The following is a 24,579-nucleotide window of genomic DNA, read 5'->3' as shown; positions in this document are numbered from 1 at the left end:
GGGGGCAGCATTCCCTCTTTTTCAATTGAATTGCACAAGTTTTAACAGCTGCGTTAACTAAAAATGGTCGCTATAGCAGTTAAAAACCCGCGTGTGATTTTTTTTTTTTCACGCTGCAGGAAAAAAAAAAAAACTTGCGGTCAATTTAAAAACCCCCAATCTATCCTATAATTAAACTCAAATCCACTTTAAAAATTTCTTATACCCCCATTTATCCCATTATTCTAAATACAGCTTTCTATACTGCCCAAGCTCTGATATATCACTACAAATCAAGGTTGGAATGGCGTGCTGGAGGATTCTGTGTTGGGTCTGAAACTCCATGTGACAGGCTATATATATATATATATATATATATATATATATATATACACACACACACATATACATACACATACATACATTTCCCATGTATTAATTTTAAAAGCTGAATTCCATGCAATACCTTTTGTGGATTCATTTTGTCTCTATAAAGGTTTCTGCCTCTCACGGACACTAAAAATACATCTGCCGATAAGTTATGGCTGTCTTGGCTTCAGCTTATGTGCTAAATTTATACCATATATACATACCTGCAGTCTCGGGTAACAGCTAATTAAAGATAAACATTCAGAATGCTTGCTTACAAATATACAACTACCCTTTATAGACAATCATATATTTATTGTCATTAATATAACGCAGTTGTTCGCTATGCATTACAGCACATCTGCTATTTAAATAATGTTATTAAATAAGCCTTATTTTGTTTGTTTTTAGACTGAGTCAGAGGAGCTCATAAAAACACAGATATATAGAGGAAGGGTGGACAGATAAGTAAAGTGGTGCTACATAAAATTAATTACTTTATCTCATGAATTATACATCAGAAAGCAAAATAAAATACACAATTTAACATACATAATACAAAAGTTGTGTTGTTTTTTTTATTAACGGCCAGTATAGCATTTCCAACAGATTGTGCAATATTAAAACTATGCACTAAGGAGTTAGCGGGTAAAGATTAGAGATGGGCGGGCTCCGTTTCCTTGAAACCGAACCCACCCGAAATTTGGGGTTCCGAGTACCGAGCCGAGTCGGCTTGGTACTCTCGCACCTATTCGGATTCCAAAACGAGGCAACCGTCATTGTGACATCGTCGTGTCTCGGGAGTTTTGGAATCAATAAATACCCTCCTCCACGGTGGTCTAGCGCCATTTGAAAGAAGGACAGAGAAGGGTTAGGTCACAGTATAGAGCAAAAATAGAGCAGTATAGAGCAGGCATTTTTCTGAATTTGCACTACAAAGTGTTTGGGGTCTCATATACCCCCCTTTAAAAAAGCTGAATTGTCTGAGTGCTGAAATTCTAATATAGCACTGTATTTTTCTGAATTTTCACTACAAAGTGTTTGGGGTCTCATATACCCCCCTTTAAAAAAGCTGAATTGTCTGAGTGCTGAAATTCTAATATAGCACTGTATTTTTCTGAATTTTCACTACAAAGTGTTTGGGGTCTCATATACCCCCTTCTTAAAGAGCTGTATTTTGTGAGTGCTGAAATTCTAATATAGCACTGTATTTTTCTGAATTTGCACTACAAAGTGTTTGGGGTCTCATATACATCCTTATAAAAGAGCTGATTTTTCTGAGTGCTGAAATCCTAATATAGCACTGTATTTGAAAACCCATGTACAAACTTACTTTGCAATAGCTAAGTTGCCCACACTCAAGTGTGTACTCAGAAAGAGTTTTCAGCACAGCCGGGAACCTTGTCAGTGATCAACGTAGGAGGTTACTTCCTAAAAATGTGGAAAAGATGATGTTCATCAAAATGAACTACATCTTCCACGAGGAAGGCCATTACCGGCAAATACATCCAAGTACTGACACTTCTCTAATGGTGGATTCCAGCGCAGATGAATTAATAGTCTGTAATAATGATGTACACACTGATGAGGGTGAGAATGATGCTAAAGATGATGACGACAACATCTTGATAGTGTAGAATTCATTTCACAGCACTGTTGGTCTAACCTGCCTTTAGGGCATTGATATCTGGTTTAGTGAGGGGCCCAAACAAACCAAGCACTTCAGCCACCAAACTGGCAGCCCTTGTCGCTGAAGTGCTTGGTTTGTTAAAGTGTGCATGTCCTTTGTAAGATCCAACATATGTGTAGGTGGGAGGTCCCAAGGACATCTCCATCTTGCACCATTAATCTTTCCTGGCACTGATGTATGTTTCTGCCATTACTCTAACAAGCCCATTGTTAGCTTGTTTAGGGAGGGCCTAGCAGTGATTAAACTGTATTTTTCTGAATTTGCACTAATAAGTGTAGGGTGTAATATATACACCCTTATAGAAGAGCTGCTTTGGTAGTTTTTATTAATCTACAAGTCTTTGCAAGCTTTTTTTCTTTATTTGCACTAATAAGTGTAGGGTCTAAATATACACCCAAAGACGAGTGCTCCATTGCTAACAGTCAATAATGAAGAGGAAGACAAGCAGGCTTGTCTGTAGAATTTGCAGGCAAATTCAACAGTGTTACATTGAATAAACAGACACACAGGGGGAGAAGGAGAAGAGGGAGGCAGAAAATTAATCATCTTCCTCTTACTCAGGACTGTCAATGATGTTATAGTCTCTTAGTAGGCTGAGAATCAGCCTGTGACAGTCCTGGATGGTTATCTTCTCCCTTTTCAAGATGAGGCGATTCCTGGCCAGCCAAATACCGTCCTTAAAGCAGTTCATTAGGCTCCAGGCCTCCTGGATTGCCCCAATGATGTGGGTCCCAGGAAATAATCAATAAAATACTGAATGGTAAGAAAGGCAAGTTCTGGGCACACTGTCCTTATGTTCATGTTCCAAGGCATCCAAAAGTGCCTGTGCAGTGGGGCAGTCACAAACAAAACGCTGTGCTGTTTCCCTTCTGGTGATGCAGAAGGGGCAGTGGCCATATCGGAACAGGTTCCGAGAGTGCATGAATGTCCTGAGAGGCAGACCCCTCTGGATAGCCATCCATGCAATGTCTTTGTGTCTAGTAGTCAGCCTCTTAGAGGCCACATTCTCCCACACGTGTTTTGTTGTGTTTGTAATCAGCACTTTACATGAAAGGTACCTAACTAGATTATAATTTTGTGGGAATTGGGGCTGATTCGAAGCTCACTGATGAACTGGCTTTTTGCTATGAATTTCAATGGCTCTTTTTAGTGCATTGTCTGGCACCCTGGATTGGTGTGTGCCTGATAAAAGCACGCATCCCGGGGGGGTCAGCGCTAGTTGCCATGTATTAGCTGTAGAATTTACCTCAGTTATCCAAGAAACAGGTGGAGCGATTGTTGCCATGTATTAGCTGTAGAATTGCCTCAGTTATCCAAGAAACAGGTGGAGCGATCGTTGCCATGTATTAGCTGTAGAATTGCCTCAGTTATCCAAGGAACGGGTGGAGCTATCAAATGAACCATAACTGGTTTCATGATCCAAGGACAATTCCATCTTGCCCTACTTTTCTTTTCTGCCACTGCTGTGTGCCAATGTGTCCTAGATGTGGTAGGAACTGCCGTGTGTTTGAGTCATTGCTCTGTTGCTTACCACCCAGCCAGATCGCTGTAGCATTTGGCTGAAAGTGTATGAAAAGCATATTGTGACCCGTGAGATGGTAAAAAATGAATGGAAATCACTGGAATTTAGTGTTAGTGAGGTTAATAATAATGTAGGTACAAAATAATAAATGATGTGATTTTACAAAACCAAAATCAAAACACGCAAGGGCGGTTTTGGCAAAGGTAATCCAGATCCAAAACCAAAACACAGGGGTCAGTGAGCATCTCTAGTAAAGATGTGCAAATATTCTTTTTTTTAACTTTAAGAGGCTCCTTACCCACTGGTATAAAAAGACTATGCTCTTACTAGTGTTTTTAATGCTAGTTAAAGCACATACTTGGCTATGTGAATGGAACCGATTGGAGTATTTTTAGAACAAAGACAGAGATTTTTAGAGACTGCCTTTTCTGTTTACTTCAAAACACATTGGTTTCAATAGTGTCCTCCATTATCCTAAAGCCAGTAGGTATCCAGTCTAAATGCTCTATGCACAGTGATTAAACACCCTAGTTGAAAAACATTTAAAAAACGTTTCCACGGACAATTTGATGCCAAGATGATGCACCTAAGCATATTGGCCACAACACTATCTCTGTGGACCATGCATCATTACACTTGTCATCCTGTCATGTTTTCTCATGTTCACATTTAAAGTAGTCCTCTTTAAATAATATAAACTTACAAAGCTCAGTATATAAAAGGCAGCTTCTAATAAATTCAATTAAGAGGCACAAAAAGGAATGTCAAAATTCTAAATCTGGAACTCTCTCTGGATATTTGACATACTGGCCAACTTTTGGCTGTTGCTGTCCGGGAGGGAGGTGGTATAGGAGGAGGGGGCGGAGCTTGTTTAATCGCACCATTTTGACCCCGCCCCAGTGACGTAATGATGCATACGCATCATTTTACAGCAGTGGTTGGGGTCAAAATGACACGATTGTCAGGAAATCGCGTCATGGCATCTCTAATACTGCCCACTTCACTAGGAAGTGGGCAGATGTGGGGGGTTGCTCTACTCTCCCGGGAGTCCGGGAGACCTACCCAGAATTCGTGAGTCTCCCAGACATTCCGGGAGAGTTGGCAAGTATGACACTAGGACGGCTACCAACATTAAAAAAACAAAATGATACGGTTATTAAATAAAAAAAAAATGATAGCTAGATGGACAGACAGACTCAGTGGCCACTTTATTACTATACCTCTCTAGTACTGGGTAGGAACCCCCCCCCCCCCATCCTTGCCCCCAGAACACCGAATTCTTCATCACATAGATACAAGAAGGTGCTGAAAGCATTCCTTGGAGATTCTGATCCATGGTGACATAACAGTATCACTCAGTTGCTGCAGATTTGTCTGCTGCACATTCATGCTGCAAATCTCCCATTCCACCATATCCCAAATGTGCTCTATTGGATTGAGATCTGGCGACTGTGGAGGCCACTGGAGTACACTGAATTCATTGTCATGTTCAAGGAACCAGCTTGGGATGATGGGTGTTTGTAACATGACACATTCTACTGCTGAAAGTAGTCACTAGAAGATAGGTATGGCCATAAAGGGATGCACATGGTCAGCAACAATATTCAGGTAGGCTGTGGTATTTAAACAATGCCTGGTATTAAATGGCCTAATGTGTGCCGAGAAAACATTTCCCACATCATTACACCACCACCAGCCTGTACTAGTGACACAAGGTTAGATGAATTCATGTTTATGTCAAATTCTGACCCTACCATCTGCAGATTTGTCAGATCCGGCAACATTTTTCCAATCTGCTACTGTCCAGTTTTGCTGCGCCCACAGTAGCCTCAGTTTCCTGTTCATAGCTGACAGGAGAGTAACTAACTGATTACCTTATAATAATAGTGCTAGGAGGTGCTACCATCCACAATGTACTATAATTGTACAAATAACATAGATAGAACAGGTGTCTTATTAGGTAGCACACTCAACTACCAACAATTATAAATAGTAAATCATTGCAGATTTGCTATAAATTTTAAAGTATAACAATAAAATTAGATGTTTTTAATAAATGTTGGTAGGCGAGTGCACAGCCTAATGGGTCACCCACTTTGTCTTTGTTGTCTGAGAGGAACCAAGTGTGGTCTTCTGCTACTGCAGCCCATCCACTTCAAGGTTCTTGGAGATGCCCTTCTGCATATCACTGTTGTAACGCAGGGTTATTCCAGTTACTGTCGCCTTCTTGCCCAGTCGGACCATTTTCCTCTGACCTCTCACAGTCACAAGGAGTTTTCAACCACAAAACTGTGTGTGTGTCTATATATATATATATATATATATATATATACATTAATTATTGTAAATTTTATAATCGAACTTTCAGTTAATCAAACTCTCGTATGTAAGTTGGAAAATAAACTCTAGAACTGTGGCAAGCATTGCAGGAACAATATATAGGTAATACATTTTAATAAAATATCTTTAGGGTGAAATAAAACACTTGTGTTCCTCTTATGGAAGAAACAGTTCATGTAAGTTCATCTCTCTAATGATTACACCATGGTTTATTTCCGTTTATTCTCAGTAGGCCGAATTACTTAATCTAGTGCAGTCAATTGCTTTGAATATTAGGAAGTTATTTTAGGAAGACAAAAACCACATTCAACCAGAGTCTTTATATGCATCCACATGTCTTTGGTGAATATGCCATGTGCTATGATATTAGAGGCATTGCTCAGTGTTAGTCACAAGCAAAACATAATGGTCTCTTAAGGGCAGTTATTTTTTAGCTTCCCATCATTAAAAAACAAGCTTAAAGTAAAAATAAACAGGCATAAAAAATAAAGCACTGAGAAATGAAAATGACCATTCTAATCAGTTCACAGTATTCATGAATGACACAAATAAAAATAGAAAACCTTTACTATATTTATGTTCACTGCAAAGGTTGGAAAAAGTAATTTCCATAAATATTTGTTTTTTGGCCCTGATTTTAAAGAAGAATGGTTTAAACTGTGCTGAAAGTAGAAGATACTTTATTATTTTCTTTCTGATTGTGTAATAAATCATGGCTGTAGCTTAGAATATTTTTCTTTTCACCTCTGCTTTGGATCAATTCATAAATGTTCTCCTTTCTCCATGTGTTGTAAATTAAGGACTTCAACTTCTATAGTTAAAACATTCTATATGTGCTCATAAACATGAAATTGTATGAAAAAGAAAGTGGTGTGTGGAGCGATACACACAACACTGGTGCATTGTTTTCAGCCTGTACAATACAAGTGCAGCAAAATTAAATATCAAATTGCTCAGATATATAGAAACCACTTGACTTTAAGTAATTAAAAAGGGGTAGGAATGGTGATGACTTAAGGGACATCAATCTATTGTAAGAAGTGGGTTTGATGCTTCCAGCACAGTCCCTTCATGTGCCAACTACACAGAGGCATCCTGCCACTACGTGTTATATATTTATCCAATAGTACCCAAACAAACATTGCTCACCAACAAAGCGTGTTCTCCAGACAGGAGCACAGGTGAACGTATCAAATCCACAAAAATAGTAATTAATCCACCTTAAAGGAAATTCCCACAACAGGCGCTTTGGGACTTTTTCTCACATTGAGACAAACGTATGCACCTTGGAAGACTTTTGGATGCAAATGAAACTATAGCCAACAATACACATCTAGAGACACCACCAAACATTACATCACCTAACAATATAGTGAATGGTTTTTTATGCATCAAGTGTTCATCCAAAACATTTAGATTGTAAGCTTGCTTGGGTAGGGCCATATTTACCTATGTAATTTGTTCTTAACTTGCGCCCTACATACAGCGTAGTGTAAAATGTTGGTGCTTTATAAATAAAGTATAATAATTACAATGTTGTGAATTGAGGAACCATGTAGACATGTTTGGGAGACAATCTGGGATTTATCCATACAGCAGACCAAAAGAAGGAACAAATCTGAAGGACTGGCGGATTTGGTTCTAGGAGTGGGGTAAATTGGAGATATGCAAGTATAATGTTTAAATTATATTGACAAATCACAGCGACTTTTGGGTGATAAAAATTAGAGATGCTCAGGCTGTTTTCTGAAAACTGAGCCCGCCAGTACTTAGGGGATCTGAGTAGGCTCGCGAGCTGGCTCGTTACTTTTGCGCGTCCTCGGATCTGAATTGAGGCAAAACATCATTGTTGCATTGTCGGATCTCGCGGGTTTTGGATTCCATAAGTACCTCCCTCCCCAGGAGATCCAGCACCATTGCTCATACAGAAACAGGGGTAGCAGTGTTCCTGTCACTCTCCAGTGCCATTGCTCATACAGAAACAGGGGTAGCAGTGTTCCTGTCACTCTCCAGTGCCATTGCTCATACAGAAACAGGAGGGATAGCAGTGTTCTTGTCACTTGACAAAAATTGACTGGAAATGATTGGAACTTAATGTTATTGAGGTTAATAATAATGCAGGGATAAAAAAGACCCAAATTCTGTGATTTTAGCAAATAAAATAGGGATTTTAGGAAAAAAAATCAGGATCCAAAACCAAAACACGCAAGGGCGGTTTTGCCAAAACCAAAACACGAAGCTAATCCAGATCCAAAACCAAAACCAAAACACAGGGGTCAGTGAACATCTTTAATAAACATATCAGCATAGAAAACACTGTGTAGTCTTAAATGAACCAAACTGGACTATTATGTGTTGTAATGGATGTCCACAAATTGTTGTTTGGAAGCCCTTTAGAGCCGATTTTTCCATTGTACTGTAGGCTTCACTAGAATTAGTGTACACATAAAAAGCATACTGAGTATATATATATACATACACACACACACACATATATTCATATACACACATACATATATACATACACACACACCACTAACAAACCACAATGCACTGAAATCCATTGCAGCCCAAGGCAATAGGCTTTTCACAGTTCCAGTAACTGAATGGGATTTAATACATGCAAGTTGACTTGTGGGAAAGCCAATTTTAATCACAAGAGACTCCCCCCGTCCCTCTTTCTTACATGTTGAATATTTGTACTAAAGAGCATCCCACTCAGGGGAATGAAAAATGAAAATAGTGAATAAGCAATAAAATGTATATGCTTCTCAGATAAATGGAAAAATAAAAATCTGCACTGAAGAAAAATCTTCGCTCAGCAAGATTATTTTATACAGAAAAGAGCAAAATTAACTTGAATATATCGGTTTAAAAAGATAAATTCCTAGCCACTCTTCTTAGGATTCCTAATAAATGAAAAATAATGTTCTTTAAAGGACACATTTTTTACCGTAATATTTTTTGGAAAGGAAGGCAATTTAAAAAGCAGTACTGAAACAACTGAGTTTTATTAAACTGAAATAATAGTGTAATTTAAGTCTTTCAAAACAAGTAATTTGTTATTGCTCATCCTAGGCTTCCTATGAAAAAGTCATCAGCCATTAGTGTCTGAATACACTTGAAGAGGACCCATGAAGAGCTCTAGTACAAAAAAACAATGGTCCAGCAGAAGTGTCATCCAATTGACCAAAACTGTTTACTTTTGTCTAACACATAGATTTCTGTATAAATATAACAAACATGTAGACTAAAGGGGAAATATTGCTGATGGAGCATTCTAGAATAAAATAGATGTAGTAAAATCACAAATAAAGTGGTGTAGGACTCCTATATGTATGGTTTTCCCAGAGCATTCCCCTTTGAATTTCGAATTGGTCCCTAAAACTGTTTTACCTTATTTGAGACCTAAAAAGGAAGCATGGGTGGATTTTATTGCCTGAATGAACTTCAGGTAACATGAGGGACCTGGTATTTCATGTACAAATGATGGGAGCCAAATGGTAGGTGTAATGTTCTTATTAGTTGTTAAAAAAACAAAGCTATAGATCTATATATTCTTATTTCTTCAATGGCTAAGAGCTACAATCCAGGATTCAAAGCTTCTATTCCAAGTAGATCCTGGATTGAACCATCTAGGCTACCATAACCATTACAGCTGAGGCACTATCACTATACACAAACGACATTGCAGACCTGAGTAAACAAAGGGTATGGACGGAACGTAGTAGGGAGAGCTTATGTATGGTATTAAATTGGCTTTACAGCCGCGAGATTCCTTACTACTTTCCAAACCGTACATTTAATTTCCAATTTTACTCAAGACTTCCTTAAAAGAGTTATAAAACATGCAAACATTTAAAAAAAATTATTTGGTCGTCAGGATTCAGGTGTGGTACAGAGTTACTTTGTATGCTGAAGTTGCATTAGTTCTCACTTTTAACCATAGTTATATTTTCAATGTTACTTAACGCCATAGTTGCCAACTATGGCGTCCGTGAGACTTCCAAATTATGTTGAGACCTCCCAGATTCCCTAGAGACAGCAGGCAATTCTCCTGCAAGGCCGCTTTCCTGCTTCTAATGTGAGTACTAGGGGACAGAACCAATGGCAAAATTATCACCATCATCTGCTTGTTCTCTTCTATCTTCTGCATCCGCGTTTCCCAGAAGGGAAAAATGATTAATTAGTGCAGAAGTAGTGACATAGTTTACACTGAACTACAGGACTCACTTGGCTCTGACTGTTACCACATTTAGGCAAGAAATCTGGTTGGAGCAGGGCCATCTTTTCCATTGGGCACGATGGGCAGCTGCCCGGGGGCCCCACGGGCAAAGGGGCCCCATAGGCACTGCTCTTAATGAGAATAAATAGTCCTGCAAAAGAAAAAAAACCTGCAAAAAAAACCTACAAGGGTCACTGAGCAAGTACATCTATCTATCTCTATCTCTATATATCTATATCTGTATCTCTATACATCTATATATCTATATATAGGGGCCCCGGTGCACTGCTTTGCCCGGGGGCCCATAATGTTGTTAAGATGGCCCTGGGTTGGAGACTATGTGAGCTTCCATACAATCTTATGTAGAGTAAATTTTCAACTAATACTTACTCATTAAATATCAGGTCTGGAGCAAAATACAGGTATTGGCTGTTTGCATGTTTATAGGATCTCCAGCTCAAAGCAAACGACGACAGGCACATCCAGGAGTACTGAATTAAAGTAATTTGGTCCTCAAGAGGCAAGTTCCTAAATCCTGAAACAAGAAAATAAATAGTACCAATGAAAACTACAGCTCTATGTCATAAAACACTAAGGTCAGTAAAAGCTCTTTTCATTTGTAACTGTAAATTTCAGATTTCTGATAGAAGCCCTCTGCACATTAACATTAATACAGGAAGCTCCTGAAAAACACTGCATAAACCTTCTATGGCGAATAGAGATTCCCAATAATATGGTGTCCTTTTGGTATTTCCCAATCAGTTGTAATGTAGCATTGATGCACTAAACACCTTAACAGTTTTATGCAGTTTCATTATCTTCACTACATCTACATTTAATATAAACTAAATTTACCTGTCATAACGATTTAGCCATAATGAAAAAATAACCCCCTATATGCCCTAACCCTTGCTCCCCCCAAAAATAATCAGTGTCATTCACAGGACTACTAGGAACAATTTCTATCAGAAGTGCTACCATTCTCTATTCTTTATTAAAAACTATTGAAACATGGGGATAAATGTATCAAGCTGAGAGTTTTCCGGTGGATTTAAAAAAACAATCAGAGTCTAGCCACCATTAATTTAGTACTTTCTACAAAATGATAGCTAGAATCTGAGTGGTTGCTATAGGCAACATATCCACTTTTCAAACCCGCCGGAAAAAACTCTCAGCTTGATACATTTACCCCATGAACTTCAAAATGTTGTTTCAACAATAAGCCAAGTCATTTTGCCATCGGGGAAAATTAATTACATATTTAAAACAGCTGCAAGAAGGGCTCCTTTTTAATGAAAAAAAAAGTCTTGTCCATCCGTGTAACGTAATTTAGTTTGGAAGGTGATGCAGTAAAATCGAAACACACTTACTGGTGACATGAAAATCATCCCATACAATAAACGTCATGTTCTCATATTCACTTCACTGCTTATAATGTTACATACAGTAGTTCTATATTACAGATTCGATGATTATAGCAATGTGCTGGAGGTTGTGCGAACAGCTGACTTGAAGTTTTTACACAATAACCAGTTTTATAACTTGAATAGCCGGACGCCAACTGTTCCAGGTTATGGAGAAACCATGGGTGAGATTTACTTGAAATGGCTAAAAAGTGCCCGGTGGGTGGGCAGCATCTTATTATTAGGACCCAAGACACCACATACAGGCAAAACAAAGCAATGCTCAGCAATCCTAAAAAGTAATGCAATTGTTCATGTTGTGCAGGGAGAGGTAAATTGATGTTTATTTAATTCCTTCCCATCTTAGCACCGCTAAATGTGTAATATGGACATGACTTCAGCACATTTAAAAAGATCTTCTCATCGAAGGTCTCTGATAGCAGACACTCAATTGTCATAGCACAGAACTTGTCCATTAAAAAGAGAAAATACAAAGCACCAAGAACAAAAAGGGGAAAAGACTTACATTACAACAATAAACATAGGTCAAGAGGGAAAAATATTAAGTGGGCCGCCAACACAGGGGACCAGGTTCCAGAGGAAAAATGTGCCTTAAGGTACAAACTTAATTTGGCTTCATAATGACTTTATCCAGGACAGGCAGTGAAAAATGCAACATAGTACAAACACAGAGTAGCGGTCTATCACTGCCTAGTAAAACTGGCCACATTGTCATACAACACACCTTTATGACTATAATGCTAATGAAAACATGCAGGAGAACTGAACATATCAAGGACAACATCTACTCTAACGCAGTTGGACAGAAGTGGTCTAGATGCAATTAGTAGGAAATTAATAAAGCAAGGTCAGATTTATGGAAAGGATACATAGGAACAAGCCTTGGGTTTCAGAGGTGACACATAAGTGTTTTTTTTTTTCATTTTAGACATCACTCATTTATTATTCACTTAGTATAATCATCTATTAATTAGGGGTTAATCAACTGTGTGTGAATTATAAATAGACTTAGTTGAGGTAAGAACCATGGAGAGCTATGGCTTAAGGGGAGGGTGTAGGAGCAGAAAAAAAAAAGAGGTAAGAAAGGGTGAGGAGCTAGTGCCGTAATTGGAAAAATAAGACTGAATGAAATGTATGTAACCACCCATCTTTATGCGTCACAGCTGTATTACAGGATTAGTCATGTAGAATTTCAGATCGTTAGTAATTCTACTTGTTAAACTGCATAGAGGAAGACCTGGGGGTAAATGTATGAACCATCGGTTTCTACAAGTCGCTGAAATCTGCGACTTTGAAGGAGAAATTTAAAGCAGCAATGGCGTGTAAAGGCAAACCGCTTTAAATTTTCCCTGAAAAGTCACAGAATTCCGGAGACTTGCAGAAACCAATGGTTCATACATTTACCCCCAGATCTTTTTACAATAATATTAGCACCATGGCTATGTAGCGCAGATAGAAATGCCTCTCTTGCACCTAGCCCCATCTCGCCCTTTTTACACAACTTATCAAAATAAAGAATTAGGTTTCTCCTTGTCTTTTCTTCCCATGTAATCATTATATATCGGAGATTTTGCCCCCTCCCCCGTTTATATTTTAGACCAGGTATTGTGTTTTCTTTTTATTATTGTATCATTATTCCATTTGTAACTGTGTCCACTGGAAAATAAAAAGTAAAATAAAACAAAACAAAAAACAGCAAAGATCATGCTGGGATCTGTGGTTGGACAGGTTGACCAATGACAACCTTCTAACTCTACAATATGGGCCTAAAAGGACAGTAACATATACGTAACTGTTTCTATAGTATACTCTAAACAATACTTTATATAGTGTTTAAAATTGTGCGCACTGTGTTACACATATATTGTTAGGAAAATGTTTCAATACATGGGATAGTCACCTTCACCTACTTATTCATCTGTTTTAAAAACATGACAATAAATAAACTTTGTTCCAAGATGAACCATACTTTCCAAGATGAAACATACAACCACAGCTATACAGACTTGATTTTGTACCTGGAATCACTTTTGCCCATTTCACAACTTGTATCATCTGTTTTCCAGCCAGACGGTTGAGGCTGGACAAAAGGTGTTCTGCTGTATCGGGCTGGCCGCTGTCATACCCCGCGTACACTATTTCAGGTTCAATGTTTTCAAGTATCACATTTGCTGACAGGGACAGTTCAGGAGATACAGCAGATATGATTGGAACGATAGTTGTGTTTGTGGATACAGAGGTCTCTTTTGATGCGGGTTTATATGTATTTTCCTCCTTTAGACTCTGTGTAGGGGGCTGTTGATGAGGTGTCGGCTGCTGGTGTTCTTCATGAACTCCTTTTAATTTTCCTAATTTTTTAGACTTTCGAGCTGAAATAATAATAAACAAGAACAATTAGACGTGATTGGATGTGAAGAGGGAGAAATATACACAGGTTTCTGGCCAGAGTGTGGTCAACCTGAAGCAGCATGATGAACAAACTTAGCATTTGGGTGGAACGTCTGTATTTCGCATCACCCTGGAATAGAGGATGTGCAACAGGCTTGCGGTCTTTTAGGTAACAGGTTTGCAATGTACAGATGAAAATGTACATTTGTTTAAGATAACATTGTCCTTTAAGATGCACTGTTTGCCCACTGCTGGCTCAAATACTTAAACATTTCATAACCTGAGAAAAGTCTTGCAACATGCTTTTGTCTTAACTTTAGAATGCACAATTATAATCACTACCTCACCAGCACCAAGTATAATACATAAACACATAAAAGATAAGATAACGTAAGATTTGTTTTAATCAACATGCGATGTTCAATTACTATTCAGCAACTGTCTGACCAGATATGTATTTAATTTATTTACTTAGAGTAGCAGATGACAAAAGGGGGGGTTCAGGGTCAAGAGTGTAAACTGCTGCACAGTACATTTGCACTATAACCAGTAAAGTTACCATATAATTCTACTCAGATATGTCCCAAGCTGGCCCCTATTGTATGCTTGGGAGGGGTACCTTTTCCCGACGCCCATCTCGCCGATACTAGATACGCCAACAGGAATGCACTGAGGATGTATTACCCGGCACACTGGTAATACTGACAGCTGTAAACAATGACCGGAGACCGTGGCGACGAATTAAGAAGCCGGCAGGTAAGGATGACGTCACTTTCAATCCGCACATTATGTTTGCTGTTCTTAGCCTGCTATTTTAAGAAGGCGCCACCTGTACAATGTATTAGGCTTTCTAAATAACATTGTACAGGCAGCGGCTCCTTAAAATAGCAGGTTAAGAATAGCAAACATAATGTGCGGATTGAAAGGGACGTCATCCTTACCTGCCGGCTTCTTCATTCGTCGCCACAGTTTCCGGTCATTGTTTACAGCTGTCAGTATTACCAGTGTGCCGGTGGAATACACCTTCGGTGTATTCCTGACGCCGTGTCGCCGTATCCAGCATCGGCGTGATGGGCATTTTTTTAATGACTACCATCGTGTATACTTAATACAACCAAACCAAAAACAAGCAAAACAAGACTGACTTTACTGATATCACTAGTTCAATAAATAAACATGTCCATACAGTAGATGATTCATTTTAATAAATGCTTGGAATTAGATTTATTGGATACCAATCTTACGTAGGTTTTTTGTCACCATGGAAGGATATTGTATAAAAGAGGAAAAATAGAAATGTTGCCTGTAGTATTGACATCCTTTTATTCCTTATTCTTTAACATTATGGGGGAGATTCAATTCTAAAAAAAATCGGCGCAAGGTGTCTCCGGAACGGCTGCGAGATACAGCGCTCCGATTTTTATTTACAGAAATATCACTCATTTTTGCTCACGTCCCATGGAGGTAAGAGCAAAAATGAGAGGATATTGTTACTATATAAGCGGTAAAAACGCGTAGCCAATCATATTCCCCCTATATCACCCTTTGGCGCCAACTCTGCCTCTACTACTAGATTAAGGATTTCAGGGATGTTTTTTGACTGAATAAGCACTTAAAAATGTAGGAAATTATCTTGACTGAAGAGAAATCAACCATAATCAAACATGAGTAAAAAAAAAGTCATTATTTCACCCTAAAGACTTTAAATAGAATATGTTGCAAAAATATATAGTTGTTCTATTATAGATATTTTTAAGAACATATCCAGATTCCTCAATTTTATCATCCAACATCACCCATCACCCATGTTTTACTTCTTTTAATTGATACTTGGTATTTTGTTTAACTTTAAAACCGATGAGAACAAACTGTAACTGGTGAGGATTATATCAATATATGTACATATTTAAACTTAACAATACTGTATATATAAGTTTCTCTCTTACACTGAGACAGCTTCAGGGTCCTTAGGGCTACTTTAATTGAGTTGCAAGTTTTGTAGAAATGATAATAGGCGTTTACCTGGTAGGTGATCACAGACAATCATGTAAAACAGCTTAGTGGCATATTTTCATTTCTCCTGTGTGAACTGCTATGTCTGCATTTCTTTTGTAGAGTGTGATCCTAATGGATTCAAATGAGTGTTCTTGAAAACTTTACAAGTGCTAAACGTTTATGTCTATTTGCCAAATTACATTTTCACTGGTCACAATATAATATAGAATATTGCATGAGGCAGCTGACTACTAATAATGAACATATAATATTAGTAAAGCATTTCTTGCAGGGATAGTGTTCATTGTATTGAGTAATATCAAACCCACTCATGCATTGCTCAGAATCAGTCATGTAATTCTAAAAAAGAATCTGTTGTGAAAAGATTCCTTCTTTCTTCCTTCATTGTGAGACTGAAGTGGAAACAAGTGAATCAGACTCTGACAGGACTGTACTCAGGGGCATAACTACCACTGGGCATCCACTGTAACAGCTGCTATGAGGCCGGGCAGGGAGAAGGGTCCGAGAGATGTGTATCCATCCACTCTCGAGTACTCCACTTTGCTCTACTGAGTATGCTCAGGGGCTGTTGTGATAGAAGTGAAAGACCAAAAGGGACTTTACTAGAAAAAAAAAATATGAGCCCTTTGACACCGACAGGGATATAATCAAGACTTTCCTGAAAAGCGAAATCTGACGTTTCCGAACACAGCGCCAAGACACTGCTAGCCGACACTCCCCTTACATGTCTGTCTGTGTGTGTATTAGGGAATTTAGACTGTAAGCTCAAATGGGGCAGGGACTGATGTGAGTGAGTTCTCTGTACAGCGCTGCGGAATTAGTGGCGCTATATAGATGATGATGATGATGATGATAATACATATACGAGGAGGGAAAGTGCCACAAGTGACATTGTATCCACTCTAATACTTCAGTCTAATCGCTTAATCCGATTGTACAACTAAGGCAAAACTGCTGTATATGGTTCCATCCGAAAGGTCTGCTTGTTCAAGGTAAAGGAGCCCAGTATCCCATTGTTCCATCCTGTGGATCCACGATCAGATAAGCATTTCTAAACTACTGTAATATTCTATAAGTAGATTCTCACTGAGTAGCCGATATTGTGGTGTATTTATATACGTCAACATGTTGTGGTCCTTTCTTTTTCCTGCCTACTTCATGTCACAAGCGGTCTAATTAAGCCTTGCCAAACCCTTCTTGTCATATCTCCCTTCCGCTTCTCCCAGAGGTGATGTATAAAAAGTAGGCAAGTATGATAAGGTATAGCAGTCAGAATACAAAACCAAGCCCAATTTTAGCAACTAATACAAAAAGCTTAACGCTATTCGATAAAACACATCTGGTTACAATATCAGAAGCTGACTTTGCCGCAAACTAGAAAGTGGAGATATAGCTTGTATCAAGTATAATGTGTGAGCTTTATTAGGTGCCAAGTATAATATTCTGAGAAATATCTATCTCATTCTCTACTATTAAAAAACCATAGTGGCAAAAATAATATGCGAATAGGCTGAATGTCATAGCACGAAAAGGGAGGTAGCTTACAGCCATAGCACTCGTGGAGCACAACAGTCATGGGAAAAAATGTATTTGCCTTAAATATATGAACAAGCCCAACACAAAAACTAATAAATGAATGCAAAAGCCTAAGGCAAAGTCACATCATATACTCATATATTCATCTGATAAACTGGTATGCTGTAAATTACTGAAAAGTATCGCTGGTGGTCACGTTAGAGGTCAGAATCGTTAATATCCGCTTTCAGTACAGGTAATATGGGCAATGGGTGCGTCCATTTATTACTGCGTGTGTAGAAAAGTTCTTGTGCTTCAAAATAAAGTCTTTCAGTAATAAAGTCAAATATAGTTTCAGATCCTACCCAAAAGTTATTAATGGTAGCTCTCGACTGCTCCCTGCGCTCGGCCAATGAACGCCGCCTCTCCTCCACTCTGATCACCTCTTCCCATTCCAGAATCCAGGACTTTTCCCGTGCAGCCCCCCTTCACTGGAATGACCTCCCTCGCTCCATCCGCCTCTCTCCTACTCTGTGCTCCTTCAAACATGCACTCAAAACTCACCTCTTTCTCAAAGCCTACCAACCATCCACTTAACCCCCATCTCCTCCGCTCAAACTCCCCTCTCTCCCATTGTCTCAACTGGCTCCTCTTGTGCCTGGTCTGTTTAACCCTCCCTTAGGATGTAAGCTCGCATGAGCAGGGCCCTCTTCCCTCCTGTCTCCTCACCCATTCTTCTGCTCTGTGTCTATTGCATCTGCCTGCCTGGAGTTTCTGAAGTATTGGTACTTTTTGTTTATTGTTCTGTACTGTTATAATCTGTATAGTCTACTGTTTGTACTATGTGCAGCGCTGCGGAAGCCTTGTGGTGCCTAACAAATAAATGATAATAATAATAATAATAATAATAATAATAATGTATTTTGGTACTCACACTACAAATTGGCCCTCTCTCGCCACAATCTCCCTGCGTTATCCTATACACATGCATGTATCAGTATGTATAGGCGAGCTATTTAACAGACTGACCTTAACACTTACCAGATTTTTTTTAAAGTTTTTTTTCCTACATATTGTCTATTTGTTTTTCACTTGAATTTTGTAGATTGAAATGTAATATTAAAGGTGGAAAAAGTTCTGACATGACTTATCTTGATTTCAGGCTTTACAACACAAACAGCTTTCCATAAGAATGTATAGACTTTTATAGCAACTGTATAAATGCTGTGTGCATGCTTTTGATACATTGTTTACATGTGGTCTACCGCTGCTTATATGCTCTTGAGGTTTTTGCAGGCATTTCTGAATATGCCCAAAGCACAAGCATCATAAAGTTTTCTCATTCATTTGAATGAGGAGGGCAACGTATAGAAACCCAATTGAAATGAATGGGCTTTTAAAATGAATTTGCAAAGCTCTGCTAGTAAATAATGATAAGATTGTGCAGTGTGCCTTTTCCCTCAATTCCTCTACCAGCTCCAGTACCAGAGAGTATGGGCTGGTTCCCACTAACACATGGGGACAACAGGCATGCGATTCCCCTACCAGAGGGAAAGATCTGGGCTGGGGTCCCCACTAACATGGAAAAGTGCCACATGGGGTCCCCCTGTCATAACAGATCCAGGCCCAGGCTAGTTAGTGCAGGGCCGGAACCTCTATGGGAAGAGTGTACAAGGACATGCAGACGCACGCCTAGACAAGTAAGAACATAGAAAAGAATGGGCTTTTACATTAACACTGGTTTGCATGCATAGCATGGAGCTCAGAATCCGGGATTAAACACCAATAGGTAATAGCCTTTATACTATATTGGGTTATAGGCCATGTAGGTATGATCTACATATGTTAAGTCCTCTAGTAGGTCTGCCAATTCCAGACATGCTGTGTCCCATTTTAACACTTTAATATGAATAACAAAGTGAAATCTGTACATGAGGGTAGGCTGGGCTGGGGGGCAGAGGGGGCATCTGCCTCCCGGGTCTTTCCCATAGTGGGCAACTGTGGGCTGGGTGACTGGGCCACCTGCAATTATTTTCCTTTAAAATGTTCCTAATAGGCTGCTAACTCGAGTCTTACCCCCGGGCTAAAATTTGCCAGCCCTCCCCTGCTGTATATATAACTTGTTTTTTTTATGTGTGAATGTGAAAAATTATATTTTGAAACATGCTCCCCTATCGTATATATAAATTAAAACAAAAAATAAACCTCTTCCCTGTCTATTTATTAGATTTTTTTCAAACATATAGAAATGGACTTAAATACAAGAATACTGAAACAACTGTGATCTTGAAACTGTTACCTAGGTGACCAATACGTGTATGACAAAGGCAGTTAGAATTCCACGCTGAAGGTCAAATAAGATGGTACTAGTGCTACTTTATGAAAGACCTTATGCCTCCGAGAACCACTGCCCTGTCATACATGTCTATAAGAGCCTTGCTCGTATTTCTCAATATTATTGTTTGTAAATAGAGGTCTACAATGTTGGCAGGAAACCAATTAAATATATAAAGAAAGCAAATACATCAAAAACTCATGCTTTGTTTATCTGCTAATGCTATGAAAGACTAAATAACAAGGCCAAAGCCAAATGAAAACATTTTCATTACTATATAAAACATTACAATTAATATAAAAGCATAGTACTCCCACAGAAGCTCATACATTTATTTATCCAGTCATCATGTTAGCATTCATACTCACATGAAAACTGGTTTCAAGTACCTTCAATCACTCTCTATGTAGAGAAATATATGTTTAATAACTTTTTTTTTTTTAGCTTACAGTCATGGACATGTAATAGGCGTCCTGAAAACACACCAACAATTACTAGAGAATACAATTATCATTAAAATGAGGCTCACTGTAATGATGGTCACAGACGTTGCGATAGTTCTGCACACATTGGTGGCCAAACTGCATGAGATCTGGGGCTGTTTGGTACTCTGACCAAACAGCCGGATCAATTCTAGCACCCATGGGGGCTGTAAGATGACCGTGTACAGAGTAGGTTGTAGTGAACACAGTTCTTACAGCACGTCTTTTCTGGAATGTAACTAATTTGGTGCAGTTGTATTTCAACCACAATGGAGACAACACAGTACTGTATTTGAGGTGCTCAAGCCTTTACATTTAAATACTAGAGGAAACTTTCACCCAAAGCTAAAAATATAGTTTTAGGTAGGATTTTAGGCCAGAGTAATAAAATAAAAAACAAACTTCAAACAAATCTCAAACAAATTCTTACTGGCAGCCTCCTGATACATCTGAATGGGAAGCTCACAGTTGAATGGACTTGACATATGCCCGAAGACTACCCTGAAAGGAGATGGGATCTCCTGCAAGGGACTGCTAGAAACACTGAGGGGCCTGCCAGATTGGAGGAGTAATGGTAAGTGGGATTTTGTTCTTTTATTGATCTCATAAAATTTCCCCAAACTAAAGCTATTCCTTAGCTGTCAATGTAAGCATTTCTATCCTGTCCAACACAGACATGCAAGGTCAATTGTCCTTCAATAAATGCTATTAGAATTGCTTACTCTGGGACAGTCACAATGTCGACATTAAAACGGCAATGCCATCGCTACCTGCTGGAAATACAGCCGCTCGACCCGCTGAAACAATACAGAATAATTTACTGTATTGTGATGGCGAGTATATTGTGCAGGCGGGTCTACTGTCCTGATGGTTATATAGTGCTGGTAGGTCTGGTGGGATGCGGTGGCATTGCCGCTTTAATGTCAACATTGTGACTGCTGACACCATAATCTCAACAGTCAGAATGTTGACATATTAACCATGTAGACATAACATGTTGACATTCTGACTGTCGACATTATGGTATTGAAAGTCTAAATGTCAACATGTTCAATGTCGACAGAACATGCCCAACCCCATACTACTACAGTGCTACTTCCATCCCTCACTGAGGACACAACTAGCGCAATGTAACTGAATCATTTTGAATGAATAAGTCAAAGCCCTATTGCTGCCAAAAACACCAGTTTTTGCCAGCATATTGACTTTTTGCCCTTTGGAAAATATGTCTCATTTTCTTTTTCATGCAGCTGCTACCACCTTCACCCACTACTTTGTACTTTTTTACGCTTTAATGTCCAGTTGGAATTATTTCGATAGGACAACCACTATTTTGAAGATCTACTATTATCCCAAATGTTCTTAATTTCACGGTTATGTCTCTGATTTGGCAAACAGCCGGACAGACATTACTGACTTTATTTAGTCAGAAATGCATTTTGAGTATGATATGACATCCCGATAAAAACTTAATAAGAGCCCAAGCGTGTGACATTTATTTAGGACAGTCTTTCAGAACTAGCAAGCTCTCTCATTGAACAGGAGAATGTCAACTTTGTTTCATGACCTTATCACAACCAAATAAATTTGAAGCAAGGCTTTCATGAGGGGATTATATATATATATATATATATATATATATATATATATGTATATATATTTATAATCTAATTATCTATCTATCTATATATATATATACACATATACATACTTAAATACATACATACATACATACATACATACATACACATGCCCACCACATTTCCTGTCTGAAAGTATACTATAAAAACCAAACACGGGAGGGAGCCTATACAGGCCCTAACATGAAAAATTACGGGGGCAGCGGCTTTCACTCAAATGTATTCAGCTTTGTCCTTATATGGGAAGTATTACAGAAGGAATATACTTACAAGTTAGTTTAAGTGGCTATTGAAGAAGCAATGTCTATTTAAATGGCCTTTATAGTATAATAAAATAAAATATTATAGTTTCCAATTTTGCTAGCATCCATGGCCTCTAAAAATATGATTTGGGTTGAAAACAAAAGCACATTCCATAAGCTACATAAAAATTAGATAACACCCAAGTGATTAGTACAATTGTTACAATACTTCTGGGCTGACCTCAATGCAGACTTAATAGTGAACCCAACTGCAATGGGAACATATGGTTGCTGAGTACCTGCTTTATAGAAAGTATTCTGGCTTTATCACTTTCTAGGTGCTAATGTCCCAAAAGTCAGTGATATCTCAATACCGAGTTATTTATTAATTAGCATGGGCAAGCTGGGCTGGGGGGCATCTGCCACTCGGGCCAGCTGCCTAGTGGGCTAGGTCACTGGGCCATCTGCATTTTTTTCCCTTAAAAACGTTCCTAATAAGCTGCTGAGTTCCGTCTTGCACCCCGGGATACAATTTGCCAGCCCTGTTCATTAGCTTTGTCAGCAGTTCTCTCATCACCTGGGGACTTTCTCCTGCCTAAGTAGCACCTATAGATGTAAATCCATTGTGTGTATACTTTACAGTATGGGTACATCATTAACAATTTTGTAAGCAGTGCTTAATTTGTAGATAAAAAAAAAAGTTTTGGAACACACACAAAAAAAAAGAGAGGTGTAACTCAAAACTGTATGGCATATGCTGAGAGGATATTAAATGTTATCTTTAAACATTAAAGACTATGTGGCCCAAAGAGATGCCGGAACTAGCTTCCTGTGCGTTCCATCACAAATCATTATGCTCTTTCAGCAGTATGAAATTGACTGAAGGCTAGCATCTAGCATCTGTTGGTGTTCTTTAAATCAACGACATAGATGGATTAGATTGCAAAAGAATAATAATTAAAATAAAAACATTGCAGTAAAGTACGCTGATTAATATTTGAATAATGCTGTAACTATGTCTAATTAAAAAAAATGGTTTGTTTGGAAAACTGAAATCATATTTTATAAATCAAACAACTGCAAGTAACACAAATCTGAAAGAAAGCGGCTTCCATTGTGAATCAGTACAACCGTCTTTTTTCTGACAGACGGAATGATCTCCTTGGGCTGTGCTTGGTTGATTGCATAGGACAGACCATATGGTGTCTATCCCTCAGTCTTGTTCACAGAGCTGGGCCGTTGGGAAGGAGTGTTATGAGTTTAAAGAACCAGCCATCTATAATTTCCTTATGTATACTGTAGCTCAGTTACTATTAAGGAATAACTCACAATAATAGGGTCTTTTATATGTTATCATTAGTACATTCTCTTTCAGCCTTTAGTTATTCGTTAGATCACAGTAATAAGAGACGCAACTAGATATTTTAGTGTTCTGGATGAGAGAGAACATTTGCGCCAGACTTCCCCCTCACCTGATCTTGGTACGTCCATCCCATCCGATATCTATGTAATGGGGTTCCTGCTCCAGAGCCATTTGAATTCAGCCCTGAACATTTTTTGTACTCTCTGAACTAACTGGAGCCCTAAAACTGCTGTCAAGAGGACAACTCTGTAAAAAGAATGTTCAAACATTGACATCTCCTTGACAGTGTATATTTATCAAAGGGCAAAAAGCCCTATTGCTGGTTATAAAGCTATTTCTCATATTGCCCAACATATTAAATACTTACTGCTGATGACATTTCTTTCTTTATAAATTGTGGCAATTAGTGTTTTGTATCACTGAAAAAACCTATAGATAAACAGTGTCCATACTCCCAATGATGGTTGTTCCCCAGTAAACTGAATTAAACACTGGCAAATCTTCATTCATTACATACAAACAATGCTATATCCAGCTTGTGTAGAAGACACTGCATTTCACTGTAAGGAAAATGCCCAAATCATAACTGGCAATAAAGGCATAGCATTATTGTATGCAACCCTTTATTATTATTATTATTATTAACATTTATTTAAATAGCGCCACTAATTCTGCAGCGCTGTACAGAGAACTCACTCACATCAGTCCCTGCCCCATTGGGGCTTACAGTCTAAATTCCCTAACACACACACACACACACACACACACACACACACACACAGACAGAGAGACACACAGACTAGAGTCAATTTATTAGCAGTCAATTAACCTACCAATATGTTTTTGGAGTATGTGAGGAAACCGGAGCACCCGGAGAAAACCCACGCAAACACGGGGAGAACATACAAACTCCTCACAGATAAGGCCATGGTCGGGAATTGAACGCATGACCCCGGTGCTGTAAGGCAGAAGTGCTAACCACTTAGCCACCGTGCTGCCCATGTTACAGGTATGTTTCAAACATGGTATGCTAAGACACCTATCAAAGC

The 24,579-nt window shown here is 38.6% G+C and overlaps 1 protein-coding gene across 2 annotated transcripts in view; it reads right to left on the bottom strand.

Moving 5' to 3' along the window:
• Positions 1 to 24,579, bottom strand: part of NR3C2 (nuclear receptor subfamily 3 group C member 2) — a 305,523-nt gene that overhangs the window by 42,199 nt on the left and 238,745 nt on the right. For both annotated transcript variants that reach the window (XM_075198951.1, XM_075198958.1), the window contains exons 5-6: positions 13,568 to 13,918; positions 10,516 to 10,660 (exon numbers count right to left, since the gene is read on the bottom strand). In XM_075198951.1, coding sequence (XP_075055052.1) covers positions 10,516 to 10,660; positions 13,568 to 13,918 — 496 coding nt within the window. The remainder of the gene's footprint in view (positions 1 to 10,515; positions 10,661 to 13,567; positions 13,919 to 24,579) is intronic.

The sequence above is a fragment of the Mixophyes fleayi genome, chromosome 1, assembly GCF_038048845.1.
Source record: "Mixophyes fleayi isolate aMixFle1 chromosome 1, aMixFle1.hap1, whole genome shotgun sequence".
NCBI classification, from domain to species: domain Eukaryota; kingdom Metazoa; phylum Chordata; class Amphibia; order Anura; family Limnodynastidae; genus Mixophyes; species Mixophyes fleayi.
The sequence above is the reverse complement of the archived record's forward strand: the minus strand, read 5'-3'. Positions and strand labels throughout refer to the sequence as shown.